Genomic DNA, 13,674 nt, shown 5'->3' with positions numbered 1-13,674 from the left:
TGTATTGCCTTTTGTGCGGCTTACCACCATTCGACATGTTTTGCATAGTGCATTAGCCTGTGCAACATCTGTTAGCTTAAAGCCAAAGTATGTCCAAGCTACTGAGGAGGCATTACTTTTGACCACTAAAGTTTCCTCTTCAATCTCTTATATTACGTCTTCTCCCTGAGCAACTCTCATTTCCTACTTTTGTGTTCTTTCTTTTGCTCCACTGGCTCCCTTCGCTCTGTCTTTAGGTCCTTTCTTTTCTTTCGCTTCGTTTGGTTGTCTCTGTCTATTTCTTCACTGCTTTATGTTCCTGCGGAGGCTCCACGCAGAGCTTTCGCCGTATGTAAGTGGCCTGATGTTTATACTTGTGCGCTAATGTGTGCGTCGAGCCGGCAAGTGTGTGTGTGTGTGTGTGTGGGGGGGACTGTGTGGTAGAGCGAGGGAGAAGTGAGAGAGTGACGGCGATTAGCTTTGGAGCGAGTAGCGACTAGAGTAGAAACGAAGTGTCTCCCCTGTTCTTTCTGACCACTGTGGGAAATCTGTAGCATGAAGAGTTAACCCTCTCCTTGATTTCATGTTGTTTATGGAGAAGGAGAACCAGGAAATGAGTCGGGGGAAATGCAACGCTACCAAGCAACGTGTATTTTTCGAGAGGTGCAAATAAACACTACCAAATTTCTATCAGGGTTAAATGCCCTTGCTGAAGTTGTCTTTAAATGTGTGAAGGTGTTGTGCTGTTTTTTCTTTCCTCCTGCCACATTTAAGCAGTGTCACATGATCAAGAGTGCCGTTATACTGAATATCAGCACGCCTGTGATTCTACCATAGACATGAAGAGCAGCACGACTGTGAATGTGATATTACTTTATATAACAGTCCTATAAGCAATAACTTTCTAACTTTCCTTTCAGACAAAATCTGATTAGTTAGTATGTATATTATTTCCACCACCACTGATGAAAGAAACCACTGAGATCAATCCTGGAGTGAGAGAAAACACATTAAAAACAGCTGGTGTTTCTGCTTCACTCCGCATCGCTCTCATACTGTGATCTGAAACACTGACAATAAAACATCCCAGTGCCATGATCAATATCAGCACTAACTCTTATTTCATATCAAATATATTACTACAGATACATTTATATATATTTTTTAAAGTTTTTAGAAACTGTGGTAAACATTGATATTGTGTAGTTTGTGATCCTCCATCAGCAGCTGCAGTTTCTCTCAGCTGTATCAGTGCAGTCACTGTGACGTCTGACTGACAGAGGTTTTTGTACGACTCTTTATCACTGTGTGAACACATGTTTACTGTTGATCCAGTGATAACTCTGACAGTAATAATCTCCTGTATCTTCAGTCTGGACTCCACTGATGGTCAGAGTAAAATCTCGTCCAGTATCTGCTGTTCCACTGCCACTGAATCTAGATGGAGTTCCAGTATTACGGGTGTTTATCCAGTAAATCAGGAGTTTAGGAGCTTCTCCAGGTTTCTGCTGATACCAGGCTAAACGATCGCTGTATATTCCTACATCTATATTACACTCTATTGTTGCTGTTTGACTCTGTTGGACAGTTTTAACTTCAGGTTGAGTCAGAGTCACTCCTCTGGATTCTGAAGAAGAGAAAAGATAAACTATTAGTGTTTAAAACTATTATCATCATATACTTTTACAAAAACACCAAAACCAGAGTCAGTTTTTACATCTTACCTTGAATAAACAGTGCAATGGTCCAGATGAAGATGTTGATTGTGTTCATTGCTGTAGTTTAGTCTTGTGTGATGATGAAGAGTGTGTTCTGCTCTCAGTCATGAAGTGTTAAACTCACAGCACTATAAACACTCTCAGAGCACTGAAGCATGTGCTGACAATGCAAAGAAGTGGGCAGGATTTACAACAGCTTGTGCTGAGAACAAACTAATATACACTAGAGTTACAGAATCATGACTTTATTTAGTATTTTTATTGTGACTCCTGAGACACTGAGGATGTGCAGATGAACGTCCATCTCTGTGTCCATATTCAGTCATGTGACCATCATCACTGCTACACTTCCACTAGATGAAGCGCCATCACTAAAGTAAGATCATGAATCATGAGTCTGTTCAGAAAGTATCAGGACTGATTGTGAATCTCTAATCAGAGTTCATGGTGTCACTCCATCTATCATGAAGCCTCATGTGTGTCTGAAATCATCAAATGGAGAAGAAACAGGCTGTTAAAGATGGAGACATATTAGAGCTTGTTCACGTTTCATGATCTTGTGTGGAGATTCATAACCAGTCCAGATACTTTTAGAACAGACCTTGAATATGAAAACATGCTTGACTGTGTAGAACATGCAAAATACCTTTTATATTTTCATTGTTGACACTTTCTATTGACTTTGGCTCTAATATTCAATTAACTCATTATTTGAAGGTCGTAGACTTGGAGGTTCCTATGTTAGGCCTCAGGCTGGCAGGAGTCAATCCATCTAGTTATGTATCATGGGTTAGGAGCTATTTCCCTTTATCAGTAAGACAGTTGGTTATCTACAGAAACCACTCATATCTGAAATACAAGGTGCGCTTTTGCCTTCAACTCACCTAATACTTTCTACTGTCTGGGGTTCCCATCCATTCAGTCGAGCCTCCGGCTCCAGACCTCCCCTTCTTACACCACATCTTATGACAAGCTAGTTTGGATCTGCCCTCTACTTATTCCTATTGTCCGTGAGTGTGCCAGATGCTTTAGACCAATGCGTTTTTCTCTCAGTGTGGCAGCGTGGGTATGCGTTCCCCAAAGTATCGAGTATCGATGCAGTGGGAGTTCCCTTTACGAAAGGGAACGTCTCGGGTTACTATTGTAACCCTTGTTCCCTGAGTGGGGAACGAGACGCTGCATCCCTCGGCCACACTTTTCACGCCCCTTGACACCGACTTGCTTTAACCAATCAGAAGCTAACATTTCCTGGTTCCTGTGACCCTTTTATAGCTTCCGGATCACCGTCACATGCGACGTCACGAGTGACGCAATGACGCTACACCAATCGAGATTGGAATAGTTCCATAGTTGACTTCAGATGCTTCATGCCGAAGGCATTCCCCAAAGTATAGAGTATCGATGCAGCGGGAGTTCCCTTTACGAAAGGGAACTCTCTCGTTGACAGATACTCCTTTTCCACCAAGGCAGTGCTGGTGTCGGTTCGGAGCCGGTGCCTACTCGCGAACCAGTTCTTTGTGTTTCGACAGTCAAAGAACCGGTCCTCGGCCAGGAAAATTGGTTCCAAAGCGGCACCAACTCTTTGCTGGACTAGAACCGTTCTTTTACCACGTCATGCTTACGTCGGGGGCTGGGGGCGGGGTTATTGTCGAACTTCTTCTCGAACGTAACCTCCATCTATAGTAATCCAGACGAGCAGCACAAATGTGTTCTAAACATCTTCTTCTGACCCCAGTATAGGATCGCAAAGCCAGGAGGAACATTTGCAGAAAGACGATGTAGTCCAACATTGTAATTGTTATGCTTGAAGTTGGGAAAGCTAAGACGTATGACAACGTACACAGAGACGTAACGACGTCGTTCGCTGTTCTCTCTAGTCAGTGGAAAAACAAACAGGTTCTGAGAAGGTTCGCAAGTTGAACCAGCACCAGTTCCGAACCAGTTTAGAAAGAGGTATATACGGTTGTGTTACATGTTTACTTACATCATAATAAATTAATAAAGTTTGTGACTCCACTGATGGTCAGAGTAAAATCAGTTCTGGATCCACTGCCACTGAATCTAGATGGAGTTCCAGTATAACGGGTTGTTGCATAATATATGAGGAGTTTAGGAGCTTCTCCAGGTTTCTGTAAGTACCAGGCCATACAAGTATATGAACCTGTACAGCCATCATGCACTGCTGTGTTTGTTTTGCAGTTTATAGAGACTGATTCACCAGTTTGAACCGTTTTTACAGAAGGAGTCTGAGTCACAGTCACCTGTCCACTGAAACCTGATAGAGATAGTGAGAGTTAGAAAAGCAGCATTCACTGTTGATGATATTATAATATTTCAATTTAACATTTTCTTGAAACATTTACCTTCAATACACAGACAGAGAGTCCAGATGAAGATGTAGATTGTGTTCATTGCTGTAGTTTAGTCTTGTGTGATGATGAAGAGTGTGTTCTGTTCTGCTCTCAGTCATGAAGTGTTAAACTCACAGCACTATAAACACTCTCAGAGCACTGAAGCATGTGCTGACAATGCAAAGAAGTGGGCAGGATTTACAACAGCTTGTGCTGATAACAAACTCATAAACTCTACATAGAAGATTTTACTTTCAGAATAATGTTATTGAACCATTTAGTGATTAATTGCACATATTTATTAATTGTGAAATATTTTTGTTAATGTCTATTTTTTCCCACATTTTCCACATGCATGAAGTTCATCAATAATGTGTCAAACTCAATAATTATTTATTTATGCTTACAGTTATGTACACCTTTAAAATGAGCAATGAGAAAGAACTAAATAAATAAGTTTTACTATATTTAGAGTAATAATAAAAAAAGTCCATTATGGTCTTTGGAATCAATGTTGACATGTTGCTCTCTGGGAAATATTTTCATGATGTCTATTTTTCCCCACATTTTCCACATGCATGAAGTTCATCAGGACTCATAATCAGGTCATTATATATTAAACAATGTGCATCTGAAATGTTCAGAATTATTGATTAGCGAAAGCGGTCATATAGGGATTGTCAAAGTTTTCTTTTTTTTTTTCGTCAATCTACTGAATTTTCCGTCAACAATACCAGGGACACCGAAACACCGGGGAACATGAAATTTGGTGGGCATGTAGCCCCACTAGACTTTTACGGAAAAAATTCGTTTGGTCCCCGGGGGCCACTCCCCCCCCCGCGCTGGGCCCCTCCCAAACCCAAAAAATGCAGTTTTTCCTAAATAACTCCCTGAACCGTGGAACCGAGGATGAAGAAATTTTTATGGTATGTTGGTCTTAAGGGCCCACATCAACCTAGCCCATAATCACTCATTTGTGATTTGCGCCCCTCCCATAAAAAAATGAAAATGCAATATTATTCTGCTTTAATCGCCCCTATCTTCAGTGGAGATGTTCAGAACTGCACCATATTTCATGTGTATGATTAACTTGACATCCTCTGGGGGTATGCTAAGTTTCGTAGAATTTCATCCATGGGGGGGGATATAAAATAAATTCATTTATGTGCACATTTAGTGACTGTACACTCATCGGCCTGTAGATGGTGCTGTTGAGCGAAGGGTTGCTGGTTTAGGATGATACTGTCACACACACACATGCAGGAATACAAACAAACGCAAGCATGCACACACACTGACATCCACACGCACAGACACACACCCATACACACACATACAAATCCACATGCACAGACACACACACACAAACACACATGCGCACACACAAACACACATACATACACACACACACACAGACAGACATGCACATACTACTACTTTTTTTAGGTATACATAAACACGCAATACAGCCAAATTGCTCCACGTCATTTATTTTTGTGGAAAGCCAGTGCAGGCCTGAGCGGCGGTCATATTGTGTACCGCCATGCGGGACATCTAGTTTATTTGAAGCTTCTGGTTTTTCTGTGAATCATGATGATTGATCTGCATATGAAGAACAGAAGCATCATTATGAGAAACTCCACAACATCATCCATGATCAAAGAGGTCAAAGGTCACCTCAGAGGTCACAGCTCATCAAATATATTTCTTTAAACAGTGTTATATCAGAAAGCATTTAGTCAAATCTGAATGAGTGAGTGTTGAGAAGAGCTGAGGATCTTCTAATATCAGTGTGTTGAAGTGTTGTTTCTCTCTCTCTGCTGGAGTGTGTGTTCACTCGAGTGGAATAGAGGTTTTTGTACGAGCGTTTCATTAGATTGTATCACTGTGGTACACATTCGGTGGAGGAACTAAACTGGTGATCAAATGTAAGTCTATTTAATTATATATTAAATAAAAATATAATTTTAATTTCAGAAAGTGTTTTACAGTTGAAAAAAGAACAACATTTATTAATAATAATACTAATTAGATATTGTGGTAACACTTTACTTGAAGCCTTTATGTATAATGTGTTATAAAGGTATCAATAGCGTATGTTATAATGTCATATATGTTTTCATAAATAACTGTAACCAAAGTTAAAATGTTTTATAATATTTGCACATTCCTTGTTACATCTAGAATTGGTTGTTTGTCATGAGTTTTAGTGTATTATAATTTTTTGGAGGTGTAACAATGAATAGATAATATTATAATGTGTTAAAACCTTGGTTACAATTATTGAAGAGATTATACTTGCATCATAGTGTGTAAAACAATATATAATTAATGCATTAAAAATACGTTTTATAATGCAATATGTATAAAGGCTTTAAATAAAGTGTTACTGATATTTTTGTATAATTATTGAATCTAAAACTATGATATTATTATAAGAATAGCATTATTCCTTTCAACAACAACAACAAAAAAAATATATATAAAAAAATGAAATAAAATTCTAAACATATTTCCACACTGTGTCTCACTATGAGTTTATTCAGTTTATTACAGGTTTGTTTTTCCTTCATTTATTTCTACACTGAGTTCATATTTAGTTCATCTTTTATTGTAGAAATCATACATGGAAAAAGAGATTTGACATCAGAATGTAAATGTTGCTGCTTTCTGTAGTTCAGTCAATGATACTGAATCTCTTTTGCTCATGTTGTGCTTATAATTCAGTGTTTTGTTCATTCTGTGTGATTCAATTGTGTTTTAACTCTGTTCGAAATTGAGTTACATTTTCAGTTCTGGTGAATATCTCAAAATGTAAGATATTTATGTTCAGAGTGAATAATTGCTGGAATTAAAGCAGTCAGATCGGCCTGATAATAGATAATATGTGTTATAACTGCTGTTACACTTATTGATTAGATCATACATGCATTTTAATGTATATAGCAGTGCATAATTAATGCATTAAACATACTTTTATAATGCAATATGTATGAAAGCTTTAAACAAAGTGTTACTGATATTGTTTTATAATCATTTATAATGCAGTGTGTGTGTGTGTGTGTGTGTGTGTGTGTGTGTGTGTGAATGTGTTGTGTGTGTGTGTGTGTGTGTGTGTGTGTGTGTGTGTGTGTGTGTGTGTGTGTGTGTGTGTGTGTGTGTGTGTGTGTGTGTGTGTCTCCTGCAGCTGGTCCCACAGTGAAGCCCTCAGTGTCTCTGCTGCCGCCCTCTTCTCTGCAGATCTCTGGAGACTCAGCCGCACTGCTCTGCCTGCTCAGCTCTTACTCTCCACAGGGGGCGCTGGTGAGCTGGACACTGGACGGGTCAGAGGTCACCGAGGGGGTTCTGACCAGCGCAGAGAGCCAGCAGGACGGCCGCTACAGCCGCAGTAGCGTCCTGACCCTCAGCAAAGCACGCTGGGAAGAGGGAGAGCTGTACGTCTGCAGAGTAACACATGATGGAGCTCCTCATGAGGTCTCGTTCCACAAGAGCTCTGAGTGCTGATGTTTCTCTCCTGAAGATGAGCCGTATCTGAGTGTCCTGTGTCAGGCAGGATTCACATGAGTCTAGTGCTGCAGCTGGAGTGATTTACAACTCAATACTGAAACTGAGTGTGTGTGTGTGTGTGTGTGTGTGTGTGTGTGTGTGTGTGTGTGTGTGTGTGTGTGTGTGTGTGTGTGTGTGTGTGTGTGATCTTTCAATCTGCTGTGTTTGCTGCAACATTCAATAAAGCTTCTCAACAAGTTCACTTTGTGTCTGACAACATCATTCAACTAACAGATGAAGATGCAGGTGCTTTTCAGAAGGTTGATGTAGCAGTAAATGTCAAATAAAGCTCTTGGGGTTTGAACATGGTCTCTGGAGACAGAGCTGCTCTATTCTGAGAGGATCACAATCACTCCACCCTGACAATGCAAATGGGGTTTTCAGTCTCACTCTTTGATTGGTTACATGATCTGGACTGGAACACTTTCACTTCTGCTTTAGTGAAGCAGCGCAGACAAACTGATCATCTAATACCAATAAATATGAAATGTCTTTATAATATGTGTTAGTTTATTAAATTGAAGGGCTTGTTTTGTTTGTTTTATGGAGAGCTTGGTAATCAGACCAATTAGACACTTTTAACTACAACTCCTTTTTTTATTATAAAAATGTGTCAATAAACATTAATATTTAAAAACTGATCTGAGATCAGGTAAAATGAAATAGACAGTGGTTCATGGGTTCACAGAGATCATCGCCCCCTAGTGACGAACCAGTGACATTTGGAAACAGTGATGACATGAAGCCAGTGCTGCCAGATTTGGGCAGTTTTGAGTTTGATTGTGCTGGTAAAAATTGGTTTGGCGGTTTTCAAACACCTACATTTTATAGACTAATTGGTTAATAACCAAAACTCAAGTGTGCATGTAGTCCATAAAATCAGTCATCATGATGTGTAAATACACCGGCCCACTGCAGATCTGATTCAGCCAATCAGAGATCAGCAATCAGACGTGATCATTCATGACTGACAGGTTTTTAGTGAGATCATTTGTAGCTGTATATTTGAGTGATCAGTGTGTCAAAGTGTCATAAATATACAGTTGTATCTACAGTAAAGAGTGAGAGAGTGACCCAACTCTCTAAGCGTGGATTACACCTGGTGGGACTCGAAGGCTCTTTATGAATATAACTGTAACTCTGAGAGCACAGTTGAATGGCTTCATTGAAATGGAGTATGGGACTATAACTCCTGTCCATCATCATGTGCACACTGGCCTGATCAGGACATCTGCAACTTCTAAACCGTCCAGACTGCGCTCTACTCGTCCCGACCGCTGCTGGAAGAGGTTTCAATCATTCATCAGTTTTGGCTGTGCTAATTTCTGTTATGATCTACAATGTGCACTTCAAGAAAGATGTACTCGTTCAGTTTAAAGTTAAAGCGCAACACAAAGGTAACCGCATTATTGTTATTATAGTTATTTTTCTGAACACGAATGACACATATTTGGCTTTTAATGTGTGTGTGGCTTTTAAAGTCTGTTAATTTCTAGAAATGAGATATTTCTATCTTTTATAGAGATATTATCTTGCTAGAGAATATTCTCCTTTGGAAATAAAGGAAGTGTTGAAGTGCCCAGAGAAACTCTCTTGCTGACAGATAGGGAACTCAATAATATAAAGATCTGTCCTCTAGTGGTGAAGGATGGAAGTGCAGTTAAAGTGATTGACTTTCCTACAGTTCGATTACATTGTAGTGGCAAGTTTTACAGAAACAAGCATCACTCACATTTTCTCCACATTTGTGTCCGGTTTAGTAAGTGATATAAGATTGTGTTACATGTTTACTCACATCAAAATAAATTAATAAAGTGTGTGAAAGGTTTGATATTGTGTAGTTTGTGATCCTCCATCAGCAGCTGCAGTTTCTCTCAGCTGTATCAGTGCAGTCACTGTGACGTCTGACTGACAGAGGTTTTTGTACGACTCTTTATCACTGTGTGAACACTCCACTACCACTGCTGTGATAACTCTGACAGTAATAATCTCCTGTATCTTCAGTCTGGACTCCACTGATGGTCAGAGTAAAATCAGTTCTGGATCCACTGCCACTGAATCTAGATGGAGTGTTTGACACTCTTTGGTTTGCAGAATGAATCAGGAGTTTAGGAGCTTCTCCAGGTTTCTGTGAGTACCAGGCCATACAAGTATATGAACCTGTACAGTAATTGCTCACTTCTGTGTTTGTTTTGCAGTTTATAGAGACTGATTCACCAGTTTGAACCATTTTTACAGAAGGAGTCTGAGTCACAGTCACCTGTCCACTGAAACCTGATAGAAATAGTGAGAGTTAGAAAAGCAGCATTCACTGTTGATGATATTATAATATTTCAATTTAACATTTTCTTGAAACATTTACCTTCAATACACACACAGAGAGTCCAGATGAAGATGTTGATTGTGTTCATTGCTGTAGTTTAGTCTTGTGTGATGATGAAGAGTGTGTTCTGTTCTGCTCTCAGTCATGAAGTGTTAAACTCACAGCACTATAAACACTCTCAGAGCACTGAAGCATGTGCTGACAATGCAAAGTGACTCTCTCTATTTAAATCATTATCCTGAAGACTGTAGATCAGTCACAAACACATTATCAAACAACTTCCTCATGTTGAGAAATGCCAAGCTATTATACACACATTTCTGAAGTCTATTGACAGAATCAAACATATTATTGATTCAGTCATTATTAATATTTACATTGCACTTATTTAACAACTGACGAGGAAACTATTGATTTAAAGACATTAATATTAAATATAGATATATTAATTTATTAAGTTGCTGTAAAACGTTTCATTCTCATATAGCTACCAGTCGTGCTTCATTAAGCACACACACTTCTCAAGATTTCTTAAACATCGTTTTCTTGACAGCATTGCTTTAACTGTGTACAAACAACTGATAAACGTTTGTTTAAAAAAAATGCAGATTCACTCGTAACCAAATGCAACATAGACGTTTCCTAAATGTGTGTTTAATATTTGACGGGGGACATTTGACAGACGTACAGTATGGCAGATGAAACTCTTAAAAATACATCTTCCAGATGAAAACACATCAGACAGCCGTGTGTGTGTTGAATGTGTGCTATAATGTCATCCATTTGGCCTAAGCTTTTGTCAGCACTTTACATTACACACATAAATGCTTATTTTACTGATTTACATAAAGATTTACATAACTGAAGATAATTATTAGATTTTATTTGTCTATGATTTAGTAGCCTTTTGATCACATAAATGACAGATCTAACATTAAATCTTGTTTGGTTGTAACAGAGACCGATGAACACACGCGCAATCAAAGGCTTTGAGTAAGTATACTACAGAAAGTAATTATAAAAAAAAAAATTAAAAAACATATATTTGTTGTCATAATGATCATTTTTTACTATAGAAAATAATTATTAAAAAATAGATGTATTGTCTTCTTCCCACCAGTTCATTTTCTTGTTTTTGATTCTTGATTTCTGATCACTTTTGTGGTGGAGCAGTATACTATATATTATACTATACTATACTATACTATATACTATATATTAAAAAAATATATGTATTGTCTTCCAGTTCATTTTCAGTTTTTGATTTCTGATCACTTGTTGCAGTGGTGGAGCAGAGCCTGCAAGGCAAAGTAGCCCACATTTGTAAAAAAAAAAATAACAAAAAATAAGGGAAAACCTTAAACAGAAATATAAAGTATAATGATTGTGTTACTACTAATGCAACAGTTAATGACTATGTAAATGGAGTGATTAAAATGAGTGATGTATTGTGAGCACTGAGGATGAGGAGCACAGCAGAGTCCTGGAAGTGGACGAGACCCTCCATCACTCCACCGGCCCTTATTGCCTCATCCGGCCCGATGTTGCTGTGGGCTCTTCATCCTCAGCGAGACCAGAGCCAGCGAGAGAAAGAAGACACAAGTTTGAGGACCTGATCTGGGAGAGAGCGAGAAGCAACAGAGAGGGAGGAGAGACGATGGCGGGAAATGGAGGAGGAGGAACGTAGAGAAAGAGAAAGACAAAAGCAAGAGGACAGACGGGAACGAGAAGACCGAAAGATAGAAGAAAGAAGACATCAAGAAGCAATTGAGAGAGAATAAAGTAGAGAGAGGGAGACCAAGGAATGGGATGAACAATTTCTTTGCCTTCTTGAGTTTATTGTCAAGAGATAAAATATGGTAACACTTTATATTACGACCCACAAACAACTGCGTAAGTAAACCGAAATTACGGTGTACGTTTCTTTAATTATAGTGTACCTCCGTGTAGGTATAAGGGAACAATATGTTAAGTTTTGGGTAATAAAGGGGTAACAAGCAGATATATAAGCAAATTATTTATAATGTAATTATTTTAAAACTAACAGGTACCTATTCTGTATATATTCCAGGCAAAAATTGTACATCTGTTGTATATAAAAGTTTTTATTACATTTCTGGCAAAATATGTTCTTGTGCAATGTAGTTACAGGGTAATTTTGACATCTGTGGGTTGTAAATTAAACTTTTTGGCAATGCTATTTATTGGCTTTTCTTACTAAACTACTTAACGTTAAGCCAAGAAAAAAATAGTTTTTGCTATGATTTTAATTTAAAACGTACCATGTAGTACTTATACTTACCTTATCACACTGTATTGCAATGACACTTAAATGTCAGGGCAAATATACTGTGTAATTAAAAGTTTTTTTTGTTTTGTTTTTTTTAATAAGAGTACCTTTCTCTGTAATTACTGTGCAAATAGTGTTGTTTCGTATTGTTACATAGTAAGTAGTGTTTGTTACCCGTTTCAACTGTGTATTTACAGGGTAAGTGTAACTCCTGCGGGCTGTAAATTAAAGTGGAGCTTGTTACCCCCTTGTTCTGTGTAGTTACAGGGTAAGTGTAACTCCTGCGGGCTGTAAATTAAAGTGGAGCTTGTTACCCCCTTGTTCTGTGTAGTTACAGGGTAAGTGTAACTCCTGCGGGCTGTAAATTAAAGTGGCGCTTGTTACCCCCTTGTTCTGTGTAGTTACAGGGTAAGCGTAACTCCTGCGGGCTGTAAATTAAAGTGACGCTTGTTACCCCCTTGTTCTGTGTAGTTACAGGGTAAGTGTAACTCCTGCGGGCTGTAAATTAAAGTGGCGCTTGTTACCCCCTTGTTCTGTGTAGTTACAGGGTAAGTGTTACTCCTGCGGGCTGTAAATTAAAGTGACGCTTGTTACCCCCTTGTTCTGTGTAGTTACAGGGTAAGTGTTACTCCTGCGGGCTGTAAATTAAAGTGACGCTTGTTACCCCCTTGTTCTGTGTAGTAACAGGGTAAGTGTAACTCCTGCAGGCTGTAAATTAAAGTGGCGCTTGTTACCCCCTTGTTCTGTGTAGTAACAGGGTAAGTGTAACTCCTGCGGGCTGTAAATTAAAGTGACGCTTGTTACCCCCTTGTTCTGTGTAGTAACAGGGTAAGTGTAACTCCTGCAGGCTGTAAATTAAAGTGGCGCATGTTACCCCCTTGTTCTGTGTAGTTACAGGGTAAGTGTAACTCCTGCGGGCTGTAAATTAAAGTGGCGCTTGTTACCCCCTTGTTCTGTGTAGTTACAGGGTAAGTGTAACTCCTGCGGGCTGTAAATTAAAGTGGCGCTTGTTACCCCCTTGTTCTGTGTAGTTACAGGGTAAGTGTAACTCCTGCAGGCTGTAAATTAAAGTGGCGCTTGTTACCCCCTTGTTCTGTGTATTTACAGGGTAAGTGTAACTCCTGCAGGCTGTAAATTAAAGTGACGCTTGTTACCCCCTTGTTCTGTGTAGTTACAGGGTAAGTGTAACTCCTGCGGGCTGTAAATTAAAGTGGCGCTTGTTACCCCCTTGTTCTGTGTATTTACAGGGTAAGTGTAACTCCTGCAGGCTGTAAATTAAAGTGACGCTTGTTACCCCCTTGTTCTGTGTATTTACAGGGTAAGTGTTACTCCTGCGGGCTGTAAATTAAAGTGACGCTTGTTACCCCCTTGTTCTGTGTAGTTACAGGGTAAGTGTAACTCCTGCGGGCTGTAAATTAAAGTGGAGCTTGTTACCCCCTTGTTCTGTGTAGTTACAGGGTAAGTGTA

The 13,674-nt window shown here is 39.1% G+C and overlaps 1 protein-coding gene across 1 annotated transcript; it reads right to left on the bottom strand.

The window, feature by feature from the left end:
- Positions 1 to 1,177: 1,177 nt before the first annotated feature.
- Positions 1,178 to 4,157, bottom strand: LOC311070381 (uncharacterized protein). Its single transcript, XM_084094206.1, has 4 exons — positions 4,061 to 4,157; positions 3,752 to 3,972; positions 3,320 to 3,374; positions 1,178 to 1,606 (listed from the first exon to the last, which is right to left on the bottom strand). Exons 1-4 carry the CDS (start codon positions 4,107 to 4,109, stop codon positions 1,281 to 1,283), a joined length of 651 nt encoding a protein of 216 aa, XP_083950332.1. The 5' UTR covers positions 4,110 to 4,157; the 3' UTR covers positions 1,178 to 1,280.
- Between the last annotated feature and the right edge of the window lie 9,517 nt (positions 4,158 to 13,674).

This window comes from Abramis brama, assembly GCF_963993115.1.
Source record: "Abramis brama genome assembly, chromosome: 20".
Taxonomy (NCBI): domain Eukaryota; kingdom Metazoa; phylum Chordata; class Actinopteri; order Cypriniformes; family Leuciscidae; genus Abramis; species Abramis brama.
The sequence above is the reverse complement of the archived record's forward strand: the minus strand, read 5'-3'. Positions and strand labels throughout refer to the sequence as shown.